General features: G+C 42.7%; 1 protein-coding gene across 1 annotated transcript; it reads left to right on the top strand.

Annotated features, from left to right (window-relative positions):
- The first annotated feature begins 847 nt into the window (after positions 1-847).
- Positions 848-11257, top strand: LOC145411041 (sulfotransferase 1C4-like). The gene is made up of 4 exons (XM_080281102.1): positions 848-1024; positions 1904-2055; positions 2752-2953; positions 11138-11257. Exons 1-4 carry the CDS (start codon positions 848-850, stop codon positions 11255-11257), a joined length of 651 nt encoding a protein of 216 aa, XP_080137228.1.
- The last annotated feature ends 16066 nt before the right edge of the window (positions 11258-27323 follow it).

Raw genomic sequence — 27323 nt, 5'->3', positions numbered from 1 at the left:
GCCCCATGAAAAAATTAAGAGCCCGGGGCTAGGCAAGTTGGTCCTCACATTTAAGATGAGGGTGACCAGCCTCACTCATCCCTGAGTGGCATTACGTGAGCAATAAACCCCAACCACTCCGTCGATACAAACCTGCGGCGACTCAATTCAACTGGAGGGCCTTAATTACCCACTATCCACCAGGCGCCATAATTTGGTTATATGGTTACCATCCAGCGTAGTAAATGGTTTTCTGGTGTACAGGAAACCATATGGCTTGACACTCAGTATAGAGTCACCTGTAGACAGAAGGAAGAGGAAACAAAGGAGGAAAGAAAGACAGAGGAAGGAAGGAAAGAAAGAAGAGAGGAAAGGGCAGTCACCCGAGAGCAGCACTACACTGAATGAGTGGATGGTGAGAGTCCCCACCTGTTGTTGTTGTTGTTATCATTATTATTATTATTGTTAATATTATTATTATTACCCCCTCCTCCTCCTCCTCGTAGTAGTAGTAGTAGTAGTAGTAGTAGTAATAGTAGTAGTAGTAGCAGGAGTAGTAGTAGTAGTAGCTAGTAGTTGTGTTATTATTATCATACCTAACCTCATTAACGCAACCTAACCTAACCTCACCTAACCTAACCTAATTTAACCTCACCTAGCTTGACCTAACCTCACTAACACAATCTAACCTAACCTGACCTAACCTAACCTAATCTAACATCACCTAACTCACTAAAGCAACATAATCTGACCTAACCTCACTAACGCAACCTAACCTAACCTGACCTAACCTCACTAACAACCTAAGCTAACCTCATCTAACCTTTCTGTTCATTTTGCAGCCTGTGCGAAAACAAGACCAATAAGGATGAACAAGCCACGCCTTCTATCTGGCCATGAGACCGAACTGCTGACCAGTGAAGAGTTACGGAAGATCAGCGAAGACCTGCTGAAGTACAAAAGTGGTATGGTCCGAATCCTGCCCGACGGCTGGTTGTACCCGGCCATTACCACACGATATCTGGACCGGCTTTACAACATGGAGGTACCCTAACACATTTTCCTTAGTCATTTATTTCCCACGTCACAGCTCACTGTTATAGTGTTTGTCATATCCCAAGATGCAAGGTGGACATATGTGCTGCCTTGGAGATTCCGTAACGTATCTTCTTTAGCGATTTGTTTTCCATGATCCAGCTGCCCTTACACAACGATAATACTGATACGAATATTGATGAGGAGGATTATTGAGGCTGAGAATAATGTGAAGGACGATGAATAACTAATGACGATGATGGCAGTGCTAACAGTAATAATGAACTGAAGATAATGAAAAATTTGCTGATGATAATGATGATAATGGTGATGATGATGATAATGATGAGGATGATGGTAATGATGATGATGATGATAGTGAAGGTTATATTATTAGTTATGACGATGGCTATGATGACAGAGATGATGATGGTGGCGACGGTAATAAAGTTCATATTATTAACGATGATGATGATGATGATGATGACAGTAATGTTTATATTATTAATAATAATGATGATGATGATGATGATGATGATGATGATAGTAAAGTTTATATTATGAATGATGATGATGATGATGATGATGATGACAGTTAAGTTTATATTATTAATAATGTTGATGATGATGATGATGATGATGATGATGACAGTAAAGTTTATATTATAATAATGATTATGATGATGATGATGGGAGAGTAAAATTTATATTATTAATGATGAAGATAATGATGATGATGTTGATGATGATGATGACGGTAAAGTTTATATTATTATTGATGATGATGATAATGATGATGATGATGATGATGATGTTGATGTTGATGATGATGTTGACAGTAAGGCTTATATTATTAATGATGCTGATGCTGATGATGATGCTTTTCCAGCTCCGGCCAGACGACGTGCTTATCATTACGTTCCCCAAAAGCGGCACAACGTGGATGCAGGAAATTCTTTGGGTCATGATAAGGAACCCGGATCTGGACCCCAATAACGAGGTGATGAAGGAGAAGCTGTGGGTCCGCTCAGTGGATGTTAGGTAATTATCTAGCGATGTGTGTGTGTGTGTGTGTGTGTGTGTGTGTGTGTGTGTGTGTGAATATTCAGGCAATATCTTTCTCTGTATCGGACTGATAGAGCTGCCTCTGTGTGTGTGTGTGTGTGTGTGTGTGTGTGTGTGTGTGTGTGTGTGTGTGTGTGTGTGTGTGTGAATATTCCGGTTATATCTTTCTCTTTATCGGTCTGATTGTGTGTGTGTGTGTGTGTGTGTGTGTGTGTGTGTGTGTGTGTGTGTGAATATTCCGGTTATATCTTTCTCTTTATCGGTCTGATTGTGTGTGTGTGTGTGTGTGTGTGTGTGTGTGTGTGTGTGTGTGTGTGTGTGTGTGTGTGTCTGTGTGTGTGAGTATTCCGGTTATATCTTTCTCTTTATCGGTCTGATTGTGTGTGTGTGTGAGAGAGAGAGAGAGAGAGAGAGAGAGAGAGAGAGAGAGAGAGAGAGAGAACAATCTTATGGGCTTTTGACCTTTGTTTCCTTCTTCCTCGCATTAAAAAAGAAAAAAAGTACATCATTCAGCAAGCACTTGATATTGTGTTAAAAGTATTTTCTCAAGGAAGTGAGTCATACGAACCCGAGCGCTAACATGTCCATCGCACTATCTATAGTCAGATGCTTTAACCCCAGCACTTCACCATCAGGCTGTCCTCCCTCTAACCTACACCTTTGCAATTCCAGTTTTGATATGCACTTCGATAACGACAAACTAGCCAAAACGGACATGAAGTCGATCGCAGAGAAATTCAGCAGAGTCTGTCCCGGGAAGAAAGAGGAGGACGGTATGGCCATTCAGACAGCGGAGAGTCAGCCTTCGCCAAGAGTGATGAAATCGCACTTCCCTCTGGAGCTGCACAACAAGGATCTGCTCAAGAAATGCAAGGTTGGGAAGAGAGAGAGAGAGAGAGAGAGAGAGAGAGAGAGATGCAAATAAGTGAAAGGTTTTCAATGTTAACCATTTATATACTTCACATTACACCTCACTGTCATCTACACTAATGACGCAAGTTGTGTGGAACTATGAACAATACAAATAACCTTCAAGAGAACGTGAAGGTGTAATATGCAAAATAAGTCGCCAAGGGAGAGGTGTTACGAAGAGCATACACACAATAAACTCACCTGCACCCTTCAGTCCAAAATTCTGACCGTGCCTTATGACCCTGACCGATGCCTGATTATTCTTGAAAATCGAACAAGTCTTTTTATCCCTAACCCTCAACCTTCTCGCCAAGTCTTATCTAACCTGTCTGTGTTGACCTTCCCCTCTGTCCTTTCCCTATGGCCTGTTGTTCTCAAAATCGAATCATTTCATTCTTGGCTGACCCTTAATCATTCCACCAAGTTCGGCAGAAATTGAATATAATATCTGAGTAATAAAGCCGGGTTAAATTAACCCGTCACGTCCCGAGGTTTTCCGCACCTCCGACATCCCCCAGTCCCGAGCCTTTTTGGATTTTTTTTTTTTTTTTTTGCTAAAACTTCCGCTTTGGTTGAGAAACGAAGGAAAATCACCAAGAAAAGGCTTACCATGGTCTATAAGTGGTCGGAACAGGTGAGGTCCCCCGCGCCAGGTATCGTATTCTATCATTGACGTGTCAGGCGCTCACGTTTTCTATGGTAGGGAATACTAGGAGAAACAACACACAACACCTCTATATTTATTGAATTTGAACTAATAAACAATAACAGTAGCAATATAATGGATTTCAGACACACACACACACACACACACACACACACACACACACACACACACACACACATATATATATATATATATATATATATATAAAATAAGCATTGTACCATCGCGCGAGCATAGCGAGTTTGGTCCGAGTCGTAACATGCTATATGCTAAGTTTCTTGTATCAGTCAACATATCATTTTTTCTACTTGTATACTTCTGTTTCAATGACATTTTACCAATTACAACTGTTTGTAAGTGTTTTCAGATGTTTTCATTCAGTATGATGACAAGCATCATAAGTATAGCGCACATCGCCTTACTAAGTGCACTCGCTATGACTCGTATTTCAACATACCCAATTGTTTTATCACTTTCCTATTATTTTTCCCTTTACATAGAACCTTTCCTCCACCACTGTAAATGTTTTCAATTATTTACATTCATTACGAGGGCATTTAGCGCTATCCTAGCACATATTCACGTAGCAAGCACAATCTCAAACACTCGTGTTTCATCTTCTACTTTATTTATTCACTCCAATTATACTTTCCCACTTACATTACACACGTTTACACCCCTATACTGCACTGTACATACTTAATGGCATTATTTATTCAAGTGAGCGTCAGAATATCGCATGAAAATACCCTCGCAATGAATGTTCAACCAACATAATACTCAAACACTTACATACTAATTCTTCACATATATTACACACTATCCCACTTGTTGACTTCTATTTTCATAATTACGGGCCTTATTCATTCAACTGAGCGTCAGGATATCACATCTCAATACACACGCTATAAATATTTTGACTTAGAATATATTTCAGCACTTACAATAATTTGAACTTATACCCATTAGCATTTCCAATAATAATAATAATTACATATATACGGGCCTTATTTATTGCACTGAGCGACAGAATATCGCATCATAAAACCCTCGCTATGTATGTTTCCACTTACAGCATATTTATACACTTACATACAATTTTTGCACTTATGTTATACCCGTATGCACTTTATACTAATATTTGCAGATCAACAGGACTGATAATTTCACTGAGCGTCTGTTTGTCGCATTTACTTCATAGTTTCAGCGTCCTATCGCATTCACACCATATTAGAATTGCATCAAGGTCTGATATTCGCTGAAACATGGGTGAATACAGAGACCCACGTCACACTCGACGCACTCATAGCGAGTGTCCTTCCTCTGTGTGGTGAGTCTCACCCGGGAATTGCTACACACGTGACACCTGCGTTGGGGCCTAGGTCTATTTGGCTGGGGAGGGATAGGAGTGGGGAAATGGAGGCCGGATATTCTCAGGGGAGTTTGGGCAATAGGGGCAGTGCGGGTGCGATGTTGGGGTTTTTCAACAGCATACCGTGCAAACATCTCTCTTGTGAGCTCCCTCACAAACCCTTCAAATGTTTCCTGAACTCCTGTTGTCATGGCGTGAAGGTGGTGGCAATTCAGAGCAGTGATGTCTAACAAGAGAAAGAACAGTTTCTTATACCACTTCATCGTGGTCCTGGCACACTCTACCGTCGATATCATGGAGTCTGACTGGTCCACCAGGCGCATGTTTATGTTATATTCCATGACACACTCAGGTTTCCAAATGTGACCCCTGTTCTCGCTCCGGTAATCAACGGAATCAGTACGATGCATCAAGGGGCGGTGAACCGTTGACAAGAGGCTTACTTCTCTATTATGGTTCCACACAGTAGCAAGGATGTTGTTGGCTTTGAAGAAGACAACCTCATTCCTGGCAAGTTTCCTCCCTACCTTGGCCATGTGACGCTGGTTCACCTTCACGGTTCCACAGATTCCCGTTTCATGCGTGTGAAGATAATGAGCGAGAAGAGGGCTAGTGTACCAATTGTCCAGGTAGAGGGCGTGACCACGATGAAGGTAGTCTTCTATCATTGTCTTTACCACTGCTCCCGACAGTCCAATACTCCGATCTTCTATTATGTCTGTCTGTGCACCGGTGTACAAGACTATGTCTTGCACGTATCCAGTCCTACAGTCGCACATAACAAAGATCTTGAACCCAAAACGGTGCCTTTTGCTGGGTAAATACTGCCTAAATGAAATATTACCTCTCCACAACACGAGACTATCGTCTATGACGAGGTCTCTATAGGGATAAAATGACGAACGAAAGGTTTGCCTCAGGTGATCAAAGACCAACCTAATTCGCCTCATCTTATCTGTGTCGTTCGCATTTGCAGGATCATGAGCATCATAGAAATGGAGGCGACTTAGAATTTGTTGAAACCGATTATGGCTCATCACTTGCCCAAATATTGAGGTAAACATAACAGGGTCCCTTGTCCAGTAAGCCGGAATTCTGTTCTTTCATACAATACCCATCAAAAGGACCAGGGCAAAAAATAGGAACATTTCTGAAAGGGAGACAGCGTAATCATATATGATAGAATGCCTACTCCTTGTTCCCAATCTTTCACTCTCAAGGCGCTGGGTGCTTGCAAAAAGGTTGGTTTGGTCAACAATCTGCTCCACGAATGCCTCACTAAAAAACAGGTGGAAAAAATCCAACCTGGTGGAATTACGGTGAATTCCGGGAGCAATGCAGCCAGAGTGCCCCTGCTCAGTGAAGGGGTGAATGAGGGGAGAAAAATCACTCCCATCCTCCCAATTCCATCCCACAAATCCCTTGTCCCCATCATCCCCATCACCGCCTTCGTCTGGGTGGGGAGGAGATCCTGGTGGGGGAGGTTGGGGAGAAGGAGTGCGGAGGGCTTCCCCACACTCACTCCTCTTCCCTCTGCCTTTACCCTTTCCCTTTCCCTTACCCTTATGGCCTTGAGGAACATTAGGGGGCTGTGGGGATGAAGTAGGGGAATATTGGGGAGCATAAGACGTGCTGGGGAGTGGTTCCTCCCCATCTTCCCCCTCCATGACAGCACCACGTGATTTTTCACACACCCTAGCTCGATCACGTGTTAGGGGATATTGGGGAGCATAAGACGTGCTTAGGAGTGGTTCCTCCCCACCTTCCCCTTCCATCACAACCCCACGTGATACAGAACGCACCCGCACTCGCCCACGTGATACACTCCGCTGCCTCACACTACATAGGGAGAGCAATGACTCACTCACGTCACTCTCACTTTCCATACTCCTCCCTGCACTTTCCCTTTCACTCCCCACTCCCTCCACGGCACTTCCTAACTCCCCAAACAAAATACTAAGCCCATACCTGCTCGTCCGACTTGGTGTGCACTCTAGGCCACGATTAGTTATTACCTCACGTCCATACCACGTGGCAGCACGTCCCACGACTCCGTCCTCGTCCTCGTCCTCGTCATCAAAATGTGGTTCCACATCACGTTGGGGCTGGGCATAGGATGTTGCACATGGTTTCTTGGCTGGCTGCCCCTCTCTAGCAGCACAGTAAGTCATGTACTGCTGCTTCCTGGGGGACGGGACTTCTTCATCACTGCTGGTGGTTTCCTCCTCCTCTGGCTGCACATAATCTTTATCCACAACCTCGTCGTCCAGTGGGGAATCACTGTCGCCTGTAAAGAAGTCCAGGGCGGCTTGAATTTCGCCCTCTGAGAGACCTCTCTTAGCCATGTCTGAGCAGGACCGTTGCTACCAGGTGAGTGGACGAGCGGCAGGTTAGCGTGGGTCGCGCAGGGTCGCCGAGTGTCCCCGCCTGGTGGCAGGTAGGGGAAGGTCATGCGAGGATACGTACCGCAAATCAAGGGCGAAATTTAAAAATTGTCGAAATTATGCACTTTGCAATTGCACGACGTACCGGTACGTCGCCAGGACTGGCAAATACAAAACGTTGCAACGTACCCATACGTCGACGGGATGGGGCAGATTAAGTCAGGTTAGGTTAGGGTATATGACTTTACTCTGTGACTAACTTTATTGTTCTTAAAACAACCTCTTAGTCCTTCCAACAACATTAGCTTCACTGGACTGAAACTTATAACCTGACCTTGCTCTTTGTCCTTGGCCTTTGTACTACTGTTCTACAAAGCAGCAGGTCAACACCACTGCTTATCCTCAACCATTGCACTAAATTATGTTCAGATAAAATAAAAACTGATAGAGTTATTCTGTTCACACACACACACACACACACACACACACACACACACACACACACACACACACACACACCGAGCAATAAAATATGCTCAATCGTAGGGGTGTAATGAAAACAGTGATGATGAAAGTGATGATGATGAAACCAAGATGAATAACAGCAGCAGCAACAACAACAACAACAACAACAACTAGAACACCGTAAAGTTGTCCAAAGACAATTTTCATAAAAGAAAAACTTCCCTCAGACATTGTCTACAAGAAGCCGTGCTTTAAAGGGATCTTGAGGTCAAGGTCACTGATGAAGTGCATATCACCTTAGGTCAACCAGATCTATAAGTCCACCAAGTTTGGTGGTTGTAGCTTCATTTTCATGTAAAATCAGGTAAATTCTCTGTCTCCCATGGTAGTCAACATTTTGGACTATAGGTGATCTCACAGAATAATGATCCAATCTGGAGAATATTAAGCACTGCGTTCTGGACGTGTCCCATGTATATGCCATTAAAAATTTCAGCCCCTTAACTTAAGTGGTTCTTGAGTTTTAGGTTCACTTTTTTTTCTGATCTTATACAGATTCCTCTGGAAGGATCAGGATGATATATGATAAGACGAAGAGGCCAGACAGTACTATAATATGGGGAAAAAATGAAGGCTGTAACTCAAAGGGTACGTGAATGGCAGTGACTTAGATCTTCCCTAGAATAATAATAATATTGTTACGTCCCCACCCCACACTGCCACAGGCTCCAACAGCAGTAGTACAGTATAGGAAGGACGTTGCCCAGTGAGTTGTTCTTCCTACAGTCAGCCTTCAGGTGTACAACACCCAAGATCAGCTGAGGCGAAAATAAACACTGGCTTCTTAAGTTCACTGTCTTTGTTTTCCAAATGGTTACACTTAATATTTTCCAACTTCACTTCACTATTCTCACAAGCACTGGAGCTGTACACACTTTACCAATTGCGGTTACACTTAATGCTTGATAACACTAGTTTTTCACAAGTACCAATGATGAACAAACTTCAGTAACACGTCACTGTTTGCCACTGTTTATACAAGTGCCAACAATATGCAGTCTTCATTGACACTGCACTGACACTGCACTACGCTCAAACTGAACCAAAACCAACTGAACTAGAAATAGTCTCTACCCCATCTTTATATAAGCTTGCATTATTCGAGAAACTTCTACATGCTACGAGAACAACAGTTGCCAGCTCGGAGATATCAAAACGTGCCAGAGTTTTCTTACATTACATAACACTCTAAATCATTTACCTTACGAACTTAAAGTACATAATTTAACGAGCAATCACTTAAATGAAACATTAGAGAAAAAGAGCACAAAAATTAATGTACAACTTAGGAAATAACTACACTCACAAACAGCAGGCAAACTGACGACTGACTCGTAAAGGAACTAACTGCCGTAAGTATGAGGAAACGTCGATAAAAATCTCGGCTACCTAACTGGCAAATCTCTCTTCTTAACCAGTGGATTGCGCAATTACCCTTTTTTATCCCACCCCGTGGTGCTCAAAAAACGAAGGAAAAAAAGTTTTTATTGTTTTTGTTTATTATAAACTTGAAAATAAACATCCAGGGCATTATCTGGTGAAAAGGAAAAATCTCTCTCTCTCTCTCTCTCTCTCTCTCTCTCTCTCCGTCTTTGCGTAGGGCCATGCGCAAGTTTACGTACGGGAGTAGTGAAAAAATGGAAAAAATCGATTTTTTTTTTGTTTTGTTTATTATAAACTTGAAGATAAACATCCAGGGGATCATCTGGTGAAAATAAAAAAAATCTCTCTCTCTCTCCATCTTTGAGCTGCGCCATGCATAAGTTTGAGTAGTGGTTGAGTGTTTATGGTGATGCACAGCTACCACAGCCTGAGCTGTGGCTCGCAATGCAATGCTACCCAGCCTGAGCTGTGGCTCACAACCCAGAAGTTAACACTATAAATACTACCCCCTTCCTAGGTCTTTGTTGTCCCGACAAAACTACACAGTACACACAAACACAAACCTTAATCTTAATGGAACATATAACTAGACAGAAAGTAATCCTTCAACTTATCAGGTCTTCTTCTATGCCGCGTCTGACGGTGTCCTTGCTGCTCCACACAGTCCACTCCTCCAGGAAGGTCTTGATCCTCTCCTTGATTCACTTCTTCTCTTGGGGAACTGTCACCATCCTCTTGCACTTCAGCTCCTTGGTCCTCCTCAACATCTTCGGCTGTGAGTGAGCACAGTTCCTCGGAGATGTCCCAGATATACTGTCCTGGCCCACGATACTGCCACAGACGGTTCACATGTATCATCTTTGGGCGAGATTTCCTGCCTCCCTAAATCCGATACATTACCTCTGATAGGCGATCCAACACAGTGTAAGGCCTGTCCCATGGGCTCTGAAGCTTCGATGACTGTCCTTTCTTTCACTGAGGATTGTATAACCAAACTAAACCATCCTACAAGCTCACCTCACTTGCCTTGGCATCATATTTGCACATCATCAACTCCCCTGAAAACTTGAGGACTGCTCGCACTTGATGATGTATCTCAGACAGCCTGTACTGAAAATGCTTCGCATAGCTGGTGGTGTCTGTAGGCAGCTCTTCACCAGGTGATCTTTCAGTTAACAAGTCAACTGGTAAATGAAACTCTGGCCCAACACCAGTTTTGCAGGAGTGTAGCCAGTAGACTCATGGGATACAGACCAACATGCCATCAGCCAAAGCATGTAATTTCTGGTCCCATTCTGTTTGTTCATCTATGCAGTTCTTGTCCCAGGATCCAATTGAATTTCTCCACCATCCCATCCGACTGTGACCTTAGCGGGATCGTCCTGGTCTTTTTGATCCCCAGTAACTTTCAGCACTCACGGAACACAGCAGACTCGAAGTTTCTATCCTGGTCTGAATGTAGCTCTGCTGGCATCCCAAAATGATGGAAGAACTGGTCAACCAACAGCTGAGCAAGTCACAGCCTCTTTATCATGGATAGCATAGTCTTCTGGCCACTTTGTGAAGTAGTCCATGGAGACATATATATATACCGATTTCCTCTCTCAGTGAGTGGCAAAGGTCCAGCAATGTCCACCGTGACTCTTTCCATTGGTGCACCCACCTGGTACAACTGGAGAGGGGCAAACCACGTGTCTTGGGTCCCTTTTTGGCACAGTATACACCACAGGCCCGATACCACTCTTTAACATCCTGATGCATGCCAATCCAGTAGAACCTCTGTTGCAGCTGGCTTAGAGTTTTCTTCACTCCCAGGTGCCCACTAGCGATCTGGTTATGGGACAAATCCAAGATCTTAGACTTCATCTTCTTCGGAACCACCAGTTGCCAATTCTTGCTGGGGCCATCAAGTGTCTCCCACTGACGCTCCAGTAGTCCATTGTTCAAACGAAGAAGATCCCACTGACTCCAGTAGCTCTTGGTTGCAGGACTTAACCTGGAAACTTCTTCCCAAGATGGTCGCACTGTACTCTGCTGCAGCCACTTTAGCACTGGTTGTAAATTTGCATCCTCCATCTGCATCTTCTTCAGGTCTTCTTCATGTGATGCTTGCCCTGTCACAACAGTATGGTGGCATTTCTTCCTATGATTCCCATTCCTACTACACTCCTTGCCATCTGTTCCGTCTTCTCGCACACTATTCATCAAGGTTCTCCTGCATTTCTTCAGTGGTGGGTCTTCTGCAGCCTTCTTCTTATCATCCTAACCATTCTGATCCGCAAGTAACTCATACTGTGCACGGAAAGCTTCCCGAGATACTCTACCATCAAATTACCCCCATTATAGCCATGTACTTCACTGGTCTGGGTCCTAAGAACTGGGGCATCATCATTAAGGCCAGGACTTAAAACGTCTGTATTCTGATTAATCAACCTTGTAATGCTACCTTTAGATGCCTGGGATCCATCAAGATTCACCATACACTGTCCTTTCCTTTCATGTGCCCCCTGTGCACTAACCTGAGGCTCAGCAGTGCAATATTTCTCAACAGCCTCAATTTTCTCACTAATTATATTCACATGGCCAACTACTGTACATGCTTCAACTGGTTATCTACATGCTGTCTGCACTCCATCACTATTCCCTCGCAAATCTTCAGCTGGTTGTCCACATGCTGTTTGCACTTCGTCACTATTTCCTCACTAAATATCTTCAACTGTTCGTCTACATGCTGTTTACACTATCACGTTATTGCTTACCGTACCTCAGACTTCTGCTGCTCTAGCTTGGCATATACTTTCTCAAGCTGTTGCTGTTCTTCCTTCATTTCCTCCATGAAAGAATACAGCTGTTTTTGCATCCTCAGTTGTAATTCCCTCTATTGCTCCTCTGATGCCTCTTGAAGTTGCTTGTATCTTTCTTTTTGTTCTTCACGTTGTGCCTCAAGTAGTTCCCTATTTGCCTTCAACAGTACACCTCGTGCCTGTAATAGTTCTTTGAGTTCTTCTATATTAGCTTCACAGTTGTCGTCAGGGAAATTTCCTCCTCCTGCCCAGCTCGAGACCTTGTTCGCACACCTCCTGCTTCCATGTCGAAAGTTAGACTCACTGCAGCTCTGAATAATCCCACTCCTGACACCAGAGTTACGTCCCCACCCCACACTGCCACAGGCTCCAACAGCAGTAGTACAGTATACTGTAGGAAGGACGTTGCCCAGTGAGTTGTTCTTCCTATGGTCAGCCTTCAGGTGTACAGCACAAAAGATCAGCTGAGGCGAAAATAAACACTGGCTTCTTAAGTTCACTGTATTTTCCAAATGGTTATACTTAATGCTTTCCAACCTCACTTTTCTCACAAACACTGGAGCTATACACACTTTACTAATTGCAATTACACTTAATGCTTGACAACACTTCACATTTTTTTCACAAGTACCGATGATGTACAGCTGGCCGCACTCCCGCGAGGGCCACAGCGTTGTCAACGCTGGCCAAGATATTTACTCTGAAACACTAGTAGAGAGATGCGTTCGAAGCATCCACAGCCAGTAAGAGAGAGTCGTACAGAGAGAGTTTGGGGGGAAGGAAGGGGGTTTGAGGAGAGTGGGGGGATACCTATGCACGAGAGGTGAGGGATGACGTCTGAAACAGATGAGTGGAAGGCTGGAAGCTATATATAATATAAATCTACCCACCTCAAACCCGCTCCCTCCCTCAGTCCTGTGAATGCTTCGATCAGAGCTCACTACTAATGATTCGCGGTTACTATCTCGGCCAGCGTTGACAACACTAAGGTGGCCCTCGCGGGAGTGCGGCCAACTGTACAAACTTCAATAACACTTTACTATTTGCCACTGTTTTCACAAGTACCAAAAATATACAATCTTCACTGAAACTGCACTGACACTGCACTACACTCCTTGAACCAAAACCGACTGATCTCGAGATAGTCTCTACCCCATCTTCATATAAGCTTGCATTATTCGAGAAACTTCTACATTATAAAAGAACAACAGTTGCCGACTCAGAGATATCAAAACATACCAGAGTTTTCTTACATTACATAACACTCTAAATCATTTACCATACGAACTTAAAGCACATAATTTAACAAGCAATCACTTAAATAAAATATTACCGAGAAAAAGAGCACAAAAATTAATGTACAACTTACGAAATAACTACACTCACAAACAGCAGGCAAACTGGCAACTGACTCGTACCGCAACTACTGTAAATATGAGTAAACGTCGATAAAAATCTCGGCTACCTAACTCGCAGATCTCTCTTTTTAACAATATTGACAAAAGTAAGAAAATTTAACACAGGGATGTGGAAAGTTTTTTTTAATAACAATGACGTGGAGAACAAGAAAGGGAATAGAAGGACGAAGATGATGATGATAATGATGGACTGATGATGATGATAATTGTGATTATTGATGAAGATGATAAGTGATGATGATGATGATGATGATGAAGATGATGATAATTGATGATGATGATGATGGTGATGATCTTACAGGTAGTGTACGTTGCCAGGAACCCCAAGGACATGATGGTATCCTTCTGCCACTACATACGTGTGACCAGGGGTGCAAACTATCAAGGATCACTCGAGAAGTTTGCCAGGGATATAATGAAAGGCAACTGTAAGTAGAGAATAATATAGTACAGTTACCTCTCAACTAACACGCGTTTAAAAACGCGTTTTCGTTTTAACACGAGCAAATATTTAAGGAGATACGTTTAACTAACAAGGGTTTATCGATTTAACGCGACTTTACATGTACGTGATGATTTCAAATTAGCCGCGCGCGCCTTGGACAGTCCCGAGCTGATAGACCGTGTGTGGCAGTTTATGCATAAATACAGTTTTTTATTTGTCTGGTTTTATTAGAACTATAATATTCGAAAATGAAGTTTGGCCCCATTCTGAGCAATTTGGCTCATTCTCGGACAAAATTTGGCCAGGAAAGTGATGGTAGATCTAAATTGTTACAACGATGTGCAGAACAGAAAGAAGAAAACCACTCAGACCAAGATAGAGCAGTTCTTTATGAAGAAGACAGAAAACTTAAGTGATTTATCTTCATCACCAGTAGCACGGGAGTAGAGGAAGAGGAAGGACAGCAGAGCGAGGAGGGACAACAAATTCAGGGTGAGGAGCGGCGGGAGGTAGGTAGAGGGGTAAGGAGGGACAGCAGCAGACGACGAGTGATGCATAGATGAAGTGAGGCAGTGTGTGTTGTTATTGTTTGTGACCTACTGACTGTAATGAAAATGTTGCTTTTACTGTAGTGTTTTTAAGACCTACTAATGCATTAATAATGTTGAGGAACTTTCACAATGCCATGAATGATGCAGAATTGAAAGAGAATCCACGTAAAAAATGAAAACAGTATGTATTCGGGAGAAGTAAACAACACTTCGGCCCAACTAGGGCTCAAATGTTGTTTATTTCTCCTGAAATATACTGTTTTTGTTTTTTACGTGGATTTTCCTTCAAATTAATATTGCTGCTTTTAAGTTTAGAGTAGCATAACTCCCCAAAAGGGTAGACTTTCCCAGAGTCCAGGAACGTAACCCCAAATATTACCATTGTTTCTTATGGGAAAATTATGTTTAAAAAAAGCGTTTTTAACTAACGTGACCTCTCCAGGAACCTAACCCTCGCGTTATTTGAGAGGTTACTGTACAAAGAATATAGTACAGAGAATTTAGTACAGAGATTATAGTATAAATTACATCAGTGATTATTGTACAGAGATTATAGTACACAGATTACAGTACAGAGATAAAGTACACATTATAGTACAGAGATTATAGTACTCCTTAACTCCAAGTGACATGTCCTCTAATTTACCTTTTCTTCTATCAAGGTGACATGCTCTCTAATTTACCTTTGCTTCTATCAGGGTGACGTGCTCTCTAATTTGTGTGTGTTTCTATCAGGGTGACGTGTTCTCTAATTTATCCATGCTTGTATCACAGTGATGTGCTCTAATGAAGTGAGGGAGTGTGTGTTGTTATTGTTTGTGACCTACTGACTGTAATGAAAATGAGGAGTAGACTGTAGCACCAATCAAGCAGGGCAGTACTCCCGAGGTGGATGGAAAGCTGATGACAGGGAGTGCTGGAGCTCCCGTTTCATCAGCCCTCAGGACTAGTTCCTGACCATCCCCCTTTGCTGAACTTTTTCAGTGTCTCAGTTACACAGAGAGTAGGCCAGCATGCTCTCCAGTACAAATTTCTCTAACTATCTACACCAAACTACATGCACAGTACACACTACTCTTCCTTTTCCAAAAATCTAAAATCATGGCGTCACAACACACAGCCTCGGAGTCCCCAGGGGGGGGGGACCATAAATGCCCCCACCATCCGCCCCTCTCCCGATGACGACTCGAGGTGCCTGGAACCATTATCTGACTCTCTTCTTCTTCATTTCTGCAACATTCACGGCCTTTCCTCTAACTTTTGCTCTGTTGAGCACCACCTCTCCTCCTTTAAACCTCACCTTCTTTTTCTAACGGAGACTCAGCTGACAGCAAACCCTTTTTTGTATCCTCCTACTTTCTCTATACTCATTTCAAAGCCAAAGGTGGCTGTTGTGTATATATACGCAACGACTTATCTTGCTCTCATGTTCCTGAACTCGATTCTTCTGAACTCTCTACACTCTGGCTTCGGCTTTCCTGTCATTCTCTGACTAAATATATCTGTGCTGTTTACTTATCCCCTAATTCTACTGACTATCAAAAATTCTTCGACTATCTTACTTCTACGATGGAACACATTCTATCCATTTCTCCTTTCCATGAAATCTCCATTCTAGGAGATTTCAATGTTCACCACCACCTTTGGCTCTCCTCTCCTTTCACGGATCCACCTGGTGAACAAGTCTACATCTTTTCTATCCTTAATGACCTACAGCAGCTTGTACAGCACCCTACCCGTATCCCTGACCGCCTTGGAGAGAGCTCCAACATACTTGACCTCTTCCTCACAACTAATCCTTCTGCTTACTCTGTTAATCTTCTCTCTCTGTTGGGCTCCTCCGATCACAACCTTATTACCTTAACCTGTCCTATCACTCCAGTACGGCCTGTGGACCCTCCAGGGAAACGTCGTCTGTGGCATTTTGGAGCCGCGGACTGGGAGGCCCTCAGGCAGTACTTCTTTGATTTTCTCTGGAATGATTATTGCTTCCGTGGCCGGGAGCCATCTGAGTGTGCCTTGCGCATTACGGAGGTTATTCTCTCGGGCATGGAAGCATACATTCCTTTCTCATATCCTTTGACTAATGCAAGAAAGCCTTGGTTTAATCACGTTTGTTCTAATGCAGTCCGCAACAAGGAGAGGGCCTACAAAAGGTACCGGAGCCAACCCACCCCTGAATCACATCATCTTTACGTTTCTGCCCAGAGTCGTGCTAAGTCTGTTCTTCGCTCTACTAAAAATAATTTCATCCATACTAAATGCTCTCAACTCCCCAATTAGAATTCTTCCCGCTTCTTCTGGCACCTTGCCAAAAATCTTTCTAACAACTTTATCTCATCATCCTTCCCTCCTCTTTTCTACTCTGATGGTTCTGTACCTATTTCTTCTACTGATAAAGCAAATCTCTTCGCACAGACTTTCTCCTCCAATTCCACCTTAGACGATTCCGGTGCTGTTCCTCCATCACTTCCCCCCTCTGACTTCCTCATGGCTGACATTAAAATTTCTTCAGTTGATGTATTTTCTGCCATCACTAGCCTCAGTACTAACAAGGCATATGGGCCTGATGGGGTCCCTCCTGTTGTTCTCAAGAACTGTGCTTCTGTGCTTACACCCTGCCTAGGCAAACTCTTTTGCTTTTGTCTGTCAACTTGTACCTTTCCTTCTTGCTGGAAGTTTGCTCTCATTCAGCCAGTCCCAAAGAAGGGTGACCACTCCCAACCCTCCAACTATCGTCCAATTGCTTTAACGTCCTGTATTTCAAAAGTTTTTGAGTCAGTTCTCAATAGAAAAATTTTAAGGCATCTTTCCTATCACAACCTTCTTTCCGATCATCAGTACGGGTTCCGTCAGGGATGCTCCACTGGCAATCTTCTCACCTACCTTTCAGACTCCTGGTCATCCTCCTTTCGGGAATTTGGCGAAAGCTTTGCCATTGCACTTGACATCTCAAAGGCTTTCGATCGAGTCTGGCATAAATCTTTAATTTCCAAACTGCCCTCCTATGGTTTCTATTCTTCTATCTGTGCCTTCATCGCTAGCTTCCTTTCTGGTCGTTCTATAGCCGCTGTTGTAGACGGCCATCGTTTTTCTCCTAGATTTATCAACAGTGTTCCTCAGGACTCTGTCCTATCACCAACTCTCTTCCTTTTATTCATCAATGGTCTTCTAAGCTGTACATCTAACCCTATCCACTCATACGCTGATGACTCCACCCTTCACCTTTCCATTCGGTTCCCACAACGCCCATCTCAACAGTTGCTTCAACAAACAAGGGATGAGGCTATGGCACACCTAATGTCTGACTTGGCTCGTATCTCTGACTGGGGTAAAAATAATATGGTTGTTTTTAATGCATCTAAGACTCAGTTCTTACACCTATCAACCCGACAAAATCTTCCACAGGTATACCCATTAATGTTTAATAATATTCAGCTTAATTCTGCATCATCCTTGAACATGCTTGGGGTTTCATTTACTCGGGACTTATCTTGGAAAGATCATATTACATCTCTTGTAAAATCTGCTTCCAAGAGATTGGGTGTGCTAAGCCGACTCCGCTCTTTCTTTACCCCTGCACAATTGTTGACTCTATACAGGGGTTTTATTCGCCCCTATGTGGAGTACAACTCTCATGTGTGGGGAGGCTCCCCACATACAGCCCTTCTCAATAGGGTGGAGTCAAAGGCTTTTCGTCTCATTAACTCTCCTCCTCTTACTGACTCCCTTCAACCTCTGTCTCTTTCGCCGCACTGTTGCATCTTTATCTCTTTTCTATCGCTACTTCAATGGTCACTGCTCCTCTGAACTGTCTGCTTGCATTCCTCCACCTCTACGACGGGCGCGTAGCACCCATCTGGCAGCAAACTCTCATCCCTTTTCTATCCAACTCTCTAATGCAAGAGTTAACCGTTACTCCCAGTCTTTCATTTATGCAACAGGTCAGCTCTGGAACTGTCTCCCTCTGTCTGTATTTCCTGCTGCCTATGATCTCCAGTCTTTCAAACGCAGTGTGTCCAGGCATCTCAAAATGATCGGATCTTGAATTTGGCTCTCTATTGTATTTTGGTTTTCTCTTTGAGGGACTGTTACTGCGGGCTCATGGCCTTTGGTTCCTTCTTCCTGGCATAAAAAAAAAAATTACTCTTGCTTCTGTTGGACGATATTAATTATCTTCAGAAGGGACTCACATACTGAAGAGGTTAATTTAGGATGCATATAACTCGTCCTGTTCCAAGAATCTCTGTTAACCTGAAATAAAATCATAAGGTGATAACAAGAAATACATTTTTAAAGGCGTTCCTTGGATGAATGGATTAGAAGAGGTGTTATCCATGGGGTTTGGGAGGTCTCCCCCCCTGCACGCCCTCAGACCCTCTGCCCCTACTAGCCCCCCATATGAAGTTTCTAATCATTTAATGTGCAACGCTGTGTCATTTACTTTGTGGGAGCTTACAAAGAACCCAGTTATCAATATATATAAAAAATAGGAATATGTGAAATTTGTAGTTGCCTGGGATCAGATTTTCAGACATAGTTACGATATATTTCTTGGTTATGAGGGAAGTTATTGAACGTAAGGAGGTTTATACAGTGTCAAGTCTCTAGTTCTTTCAAAAACAATTCCAAGTTTCCAAGTTATTTCTAAGTTAAGTTCGTTCGTTGAAGATTTCCTGCACCTTTAATGCAGGACGAGCCATACATTGGCCCAGTTAGTAGGGTGAGGGCTGACTTAAAAAGTAGTAATGGGAAAGACAAGGCCTGGGGACTGCCAGCACACACGCCCTGTCTTCTGGCTGGCTTTGTGGTGTGTGTTCCAAGTTAAGACAGGGAATCAACCGTGAATTCAAGAATCACAAGAATCATATCCCTGCTTCGTTACTTAGCTCAGTGGTCAGCTTACTAGGGATGATAACTTCTCGCCAACTTTCAGGGGAGAGAATAAAGGTATTACATTTGAGTACTGTACTGTGATGATAAGTACGTATAGTGCAATACATTATTCTGTACAACGGAAAAGTGTAATTGTTCTTCTTTTAACCCTTACACCGCGGGCATGTTTCCCAATGTTTTGTGTCTCCCGCGGGGTTATTCGGGCTCTGACAGACTCTCAAAAAATATTTGCCAAAAATCAGTTATTAGTCGTAGAATATTAAAATTATATATGCATATGGCACATACCTTCAGCTTTCTCCTGGGATGTTTGTTGAGCCTTCATCGATTACCGTAGGACTTGTGGAGACCTCTGAAGTTGGGTAACGAAGTCTCCACTTTACACTTCCCGACAACCCGTAATATGATTACCACAGCCAGATATTAACACTATAAACACTACTCTATGATTATCAAGTAGTTTGGGATCCATACTCCAAATAAAAACCACTGTGAAAGCAATGAAAATTACGAGCACGTATGACCTTCCCACTTGCGCTAGTTCGCTGTTGGTATTTTGTCATTTATTATTCATAAAACCCCTCACACTTTATATTTCTATTACTATATAACACATATATATATCTACAGTCTTTATCCATAAGTTTCCTTCAGTAGTATTAGTTTATTGTCACTGTAGGGATTCAATTTCTTTCAGTAAAATATGTAGCATTCACTTTCTCGTCCTGTATACTAGCAATGAGAGTGAATGTAACTTTCACCTTCACTCTCATAACTCATAGTATTCATACATGCTAGAGTGAAACTTTCACTTTCAGTACTCCTAGGGTATATACTCGTATTTCTTATAATACTAATCATTTACATTTCTATTTACATTCTCTATTTTATTTACGTTATTTACATTTTTACTTTACACTGTTATGCACTGTCACTTGAAGTAACTTATAAAACTATTTTCCATTGTTCACGTATATTTACATTCATTACTTTCACTTCCTGTTTACACATTATTTACACATTATTTACAATTCCACTTGCACTGTTTTAATAGAAAGATCGTAGTCACTCTTTTATCAATTGTCAGCCCTTTACCTCTTTCCACACGAGGTTTAGTAGGGGGTAAAGGTCACAGGGCCCTTTGCATGGGGGTGAAAAGTGCCTGAAGTAAGCAGGAGCAAACAGACGTACCTTCACATTGGAAGATGAGAGTGAACTGATAAGGGTGGGCCGGGGTGGTGGCCTACCTATGGAAATGCATTACTGCCAATGTTAGCCTCTTGACAGCACTAATATATAGCAGTGAAATGATTGGCAGGAAATCTAGACAATACATAATAAATTAGGTAGTTCCAGGTGAATGTAAATATCACTTAGGCTTCTCCTTTCCCTCCTTATATGTATATTTATTACGAAAGTAGATTATACGGCATATTTCAAGGGGAAATAAACAGCGAAAATTAGCGAACGAGTGCACGTGAGGTGTTGTCAGGTGATAATTAGCCAATTCCGGGTGTATGGCACTCTCACTTACCTTATTTCTTTCTTGTATATATTATTTGGTATAAGAATAGGGCATAGGGCTTATTTTAATGGATGAAATCAGTGAAAAATTCCAGGGAAGATTTACTTAGCGTAGCACGGCCGGGCAGGCGAGAGGATAGGGTAATGGAGGGGGGGTAGGGAGGGGAGTCAAGAATGGGGAGAAATGGCTAAATTGTCAACAATGGATGGGAGTACAGATAAGATTAGGAGTGCTGACTATAGTCTCACCAATCTAAAACCAAGGTTTGGGTGGAGTCCAGCCGGGGATATCCTGGCATACAGCGTTGCCTTGTTTCCTATACTCTGATTGGCTAGTGGCTGACCTGACACCGTTAGAGTTCGCCGCTCACATCTCGCCACCTGGCCTGACATGACTTCACCCACTTCTGTGTGTGTGTGTGTGTGTGTGTGTGTGTTTGTGTATGTGTGTGTGTGTAAAGACAAACTAATTTAAGTTATAAATATAACCAAAATAATGAATTTAAAAATCGCATTCTCTCTCTCTCATATAATTTATGATTTTTTACCTGGTTATAGCCTTTAAATTACACTCTACATATTAAAACTTAGACTTTCTTTCCACACCACCCAAGAGGTAAAAGTCACGGCGCATTTTTTTTTTTTAAGAGGTTTCCCCGATAGGCCTATTCTGACTATGTGGATGCGAGCGAGTTGGCGTAGCAGCCATTGTGTCTGCATCAACACTAAAAGTGAACAGTGGAAGCACGTGACAGAAGCTTAAATCTCCCTCCAATGGATCAGTTCCCAGTATGGGCCTGGATGTTGCCGCTCGTGAGTGTTTTAACTTATTTATTTCTATTAAGAAAATAGCGTATGTTCTACTGATTCCTTCAAATTATATTATAAACGTAATTGTTACATTACTTACCCAACTTAGAACTACCGTGAAAGTCGGTAAAAGTAACTACATTTTTTTTTCAGCAACACTGTAAAATATGTATGTCACATTTCTTTATTGATGTACAAGAGCCATATGCATTACAAGTTTACCTTCCTTTGATATGCTAGAATACTTATGTTTATATTGTATTAGTATGTGTGTACCTATCTGTGATGCCTATTACATATATAACAGAATCTACTCATCGCTCGTTTAGTAAGTATGGCATGGCTGCACCTAGCGCCAGACCCCACCCAAACCTTGGTTTTAGATTGGCGAGACTTTAGTGTTGGAAATTGGCAGTACTGATAGATGATACAAGCCACCACTTGAAAGCCCGGGTGAATTTAAAATATCACAGAATCACAAAAGTGACGCCCCGCAGTATGATCCCTTGCTCCCAAGCGTCACAAAAGTGACTCCCCGCGGTTAAGAGGTTAAGCAAAGAAGAAACACTGCAAATTCTCTTCATACATCTACATTGCCTTATCATTTTAATCTCATATGATAAGCATTTCGTTTTAAGAGCAGATAATATGATCACAAGATTATCAGCGAATTGTGGGCGACTCAGACTCTACCTCTTTGGCCGGTGTCACACTATATGGCGGCGCCGTTGCGGTGCGGCCGCATGCGGCACCGCCCATGGCTTGTACCACGTCACACTGTGTGGCCAAACCGCACAGTTTACCCCCAGCAGCCAGCGTAGATAGGTTAATCATGTTGTCTAAACTGACTGTTTGTGCACTAGAGGCAGAGGGGTTACTGAAAGAGCCAACACGTCGTAGATATATGTACTAGGCTATAATGTGTTTTGTGGATTGTGATTAATGTACCACAGTTATATAAATATGCATATATATACATACATCAAGTATTAGCATTTCAGTATTAAAGATTAGTAATTATGATACTTATTGTGATCCCTACCCTGACGTATGGAAGCGAGGCATGGACCTTGCAAGAGGGGAACAAGTCAAGAGTGAGAGCAGTGGAAATGAGTTACTTGAGAGGAGCATGTGGAGTGACATGGAGGGACAGGTTGACGAATGAAGAAGTGAAGGAACGTTGTGGGGTAGGGGAGGGCGGTGATGATTCGGCCACTTTTTCGAAAAAAAATCATAATGAATAAAGTTTAAGAAATTCTTAAAATCTGCTTATTCCAAGAGGAAGCCACATCTTTTGGCTCTTTTGTGTGCTATTGTCAGTTCTTAAACTTACGTCATTTCTTGGCAGTAATACAAACTCTTAAGGTCTCCAAAATGGCCGAACCATCCCTCTTGGTGTGGATGATTCGGCCACTGGCGTTGGATGGTTCGGCCACCATGTGGGATGATTTGGCCACTTGCCTCTGGGGCTCAATGAAAGAATTAAATACAGTGTGAAAATTAAGAATCAAATTTTCATCTATGCTGATATGATTTATTGGATTTATTTTTACCTAAACAATCTCCTTTTAATGAAACAAGGAACAAACAATCTCCTTATAATGAAATTAAATGACTCTACTCTTGCCTATCTCAGATAAAATAAAACTATAATTTTGTGGAAGAAAATATCCGAGTCAAATGAAAGCTACTTCTCTTACATGCTGTTTACTCTTAACGCATTTTAAATCCAGTGAAACAAAAATCCAAAGTTGTAATACCTTTGCCTTCGCTTTATGCGTTGTGAAACTGGTTCAGGTAATACTCCAATTATAGCGTTTCTTGAAACAGAAGCCTCATCAATTTCTGAGGGAAAGTAGAGAGAAAGAGAGAGAGAGAATATGTAATTTTATAGAAAAAAAGTAAGGGGATGAGTCTGTTATGATGTGGCAGGGGTAAACCAGCTCTGCTGTCGGGTCCTGCTGCAGATGTCACTGATTGCATTGCGCAGTTGACCCTTGTGCGGTGTGGTGCGGTGAGGATCAGTCCATTCTCCCCTTTGGGGCTAAGATGCGAATGAATGTGTTTGAATGGATGAGTAAATGGGGAGTGTGTCGTCCTGTCTCGGCTACCTCCCTTATCGGGGGATTGCGAGTTCGAGCCTCGCCCGGGCTGCCGTGCCGGGAGTGGTAGCTCGCTCCTGTAACCCTAGCGGGGCTATATAGTCCAATACAGGGCTTAGCTCGGGGGAACTCCATTTCTCCCATTTTCTCCTTGGGGGAAGCAGCCTAGGTATATAGATAGATAGATAGATAGAAAAAAAATTGTTAAATAAAGAAAATAAATCATTAGATAATTATGAGGGATGGTTCGGCCACCTGGCAACCCTGCCGAACCATCCCTCACTTCAAGTGGCCGAATCATCCCCCATGTATAAAGATGTACACATGGCGCCCCGAAACCCAGAGTTCATAAGCTGTTCGAGTGTTATCTACTCTCACGTCGCCTATAGACAATAAATGATATTTGCACTATATATGGATAACAACCCTGAAGTATTAATGGAGCTACTGCTTACGTTGGATCACCGAAAAAGTACATAGGGGTCATGAAAAATCATAAAATCTAACCTGATGTTGCTGTTTCCCGGCCAACCAAAACAAAAACACATGTGCCATTTGTCGGCAAGATCACGCAACTTCATGTGAAATCTCAATGATCTAGGTCCCCTACATTATTCAGGAAGGCCAGTGGCCGAACCATCCTCCTGGCCGAACTATCACTGCGCTCCCCTAGATGTGGATGTGGTTGAAAAGATTAGGAGAAATACACTGAGGTGGTTTGGACATGTGGAGAGGATGGAGAATGAAAGACTGACTAAGAGGGTGTATGTAGGTGAGGTGGAGGGAGGGAGAGGGAGGGGTAGACCGAGGATGAGGTGGAGGGATGGAGTTGAGAGGTATATGAGGGAGGGGGGGGTGAGTTGGGGGGAGGGGAGTCAAATGGTGGGTGACAGAGTGACTTGGAGGCGTTTTGTCTGCGGCCACCCTTTGCGGGATTAGGGCGTCGGGCTATTGATAGATAGATAGATAGATTTAGCATGGAAATTTATTTGGAATATTAGGAAGCATATGTCTGCTAAATAATTTTAGTACTTTAAATAGCACAGTATATATTAAATGTAAGTACATAATAAATAATGTTACTTTTTATAGGAAATACAAAGAAAAAAAATATTTTACCTTTCTCATTCCTTTCTGCTGACTCTAAATCAAGCCAGTTCTCATGCATCAGTTCCCCTACTTCAATCCATGATTTTTCTTTACAGTTTTTATTGGAGTATTCTGCTGCACTCTTCTCCCAAATTGCTGGCCTTTCCTGTATGCATTGAATAAATTTATTCACGTCAAACATCGCGTAAACACAACACAGGAGTAGTAGCAGCAGAGCACCGTGCGGCGTGACCGGATAGTATGACCACGTGCATTAAACTGTGTGTGTTTTGTCCTCACAACCGGCGTGATACGGCGTCGTGGCGCTGCGGCGCCGCCGCAGCATGATGTGGCTTTGTACGGCAGATGCAGCGCCACCGCAGTAGTGTGACACCTCTCATTTGTTTGTGTGTGTTATCGCCATGCGGCGGCGCCGATGCGGCTCGGCCCCAATGGCGCCGCCGCATAGTGTGACACCAGCCTTATGTGCTCTCAATTCTCAGGTCTGTGTTCAACCAAACGAGTACTTTCACTATAAGCACTCACCTTAACCCTATTCGGTGTACCCCAGTACACTTTTGTTTTATCCCTAGCTAGTTTATACCAATAAACTCTAGTTTTTAAGTAATGCATGATTTTAAGAAATTTTCTTATTAAAACACTGGGAACAAAAATGTTGATTCTAAGCCAAAAAACTGGGCTGAAATAGGCCCGTTTTCTAATATTAACGATTTTTTCTCTTGAAGATCACTAAACAAAGAGAAAATGCGCGATGATGAGAGAAATGTCTAGGACCTTAGTCTATGCAGGCCTAAATGACAACAACACAGCTTCAACGATGCAGTTTCCTAGATTAATTAAAAATATTATAGTATCTGTGTATTATTCCATGGTTTTATGACTCATACCCAATGAAATGGTTATTTCTCTCTCTCTCTCTCTCTCTCTCTCTCTCTCTCTCTCTCTCTCTCTCACACACACACACACACACACACACACACACACACACACACACTGTATTGTGCACAACCTCAAACACATACACACATCGTGGCTAATGGGGCAGCCGGTGTGCCGGGGAAATTAGTTTTTTTTTCTTATGCTAGGAAGAAGAAACCAAAGGCCACAAGCCAGCAATAACCGTTCCTTCTGAGAGAAAAACAAAATACAAGAGAGAGCCAGATTCAAGATCCGATCAAATCGAGATACCTGGACAAACTGCATTTGAAAGACTGGAGATCATAGCTAGCAGGAAATACAGACAGAGGGAGCCAGCTCCAGGGTTGACCCGTTGCATAAATGAAGGACTGGGAGTAACGGTTAACTCTTGCATTGGAGAGTTGGACAGAAAAGGGATGAGAGTTTGCTGCTAGACGGGTGCTATATGCCCGTCGTAGAGGTGGGGGAATGCAAGCAGACTGTTCAGACGAGCAGTGACCATTGAAGTAACGATCGAAAAGATATAAAGATGCAACACTGCAGCGAAGAGACAGAGGTTGAAGGGACCCAGTAAGAGGAGGAGAGTTAATGAGACGAAAAGCCTTTGACTCCACCCTATTGAGAAGAGCTGTATGCGGGGAGCCTTCCCACACATGAGAGTTGTACTCTACACAGGGGTGCATAAAACCCGTGTATAGAGTCAATAATTGTGCTGGGATAAAGAAGGAACGGAGTCGGCTTAGCACACCTAATCTCTTAGATGCAGATTTTACAAGAGATGTAATATGGTCTTTCCAAGATAAGTCCTGAGTAAATGAAACCCCAAGCATGTTCAAGGATGATGCAGACTTGAGTTTGAATATTATTAAATATTAGTGGGTACACCTGCAGAAGATTTTGTGGGATTGATAGGTGTAAGAAATGAGTCTTTGATGCATTAAAAAACAAGATTATTTTTACCCCACTCAGAGATACGAGGCAAGTCAGACATTAGGTGTGCCATAGCCTCATCCCTTGTTTGTTGAAGTAACTGCTGAGATGGACATTGCAGGAACCAAATGGAAAGGTGAAGGGTGGAGTCATCAGTGTATGAGTGGATAGAGTTAGATGTACAGCTTAGGTCACTGATGAATAAAATGAAGAGTTGGTGATAGGACAGAGCCCTGAGGAACACCACTGTTGATAGATCTAGGAAAAGAATAATGGCCATCTACAACAGCGGCTATAGAACGACCAGAAAGGAAGCTATAGATGAAGGCACAGATAGAAAGCTAGAGACCATATGAAGGCAGTTTGTAAATTAAAGATTTATGCCAGACTCGATCGAAAGCCTTTGAGATGTCAAGTACAATGGCAAAGCTTTCGTCAAAGTCCCGAAAGGAGGATGACCGGGAGTCTGAAAGGTAGGTGAGAAGAACATCAG

The sequence above is a fragment of the Coenobita brevimanus genome, chromosome 87 (assembly GCF_032717465.1).
Source record: "Coenobita brevimanus isolate Jiangsu-jjx chromosome 87, ASM3271746v2, whole genome shotgun sequence".
NCBI classification, from domain to species: domain Eukaryota; kingdom Metazoa; phylum Arthropoda; class Malacostraca; order Decapoda; family Coenobitidae; genus Coenobita; species Coenobita brevimanus.
This window is presented reverse-complemented; position numbering and strand designations above follow the sequence as displayed.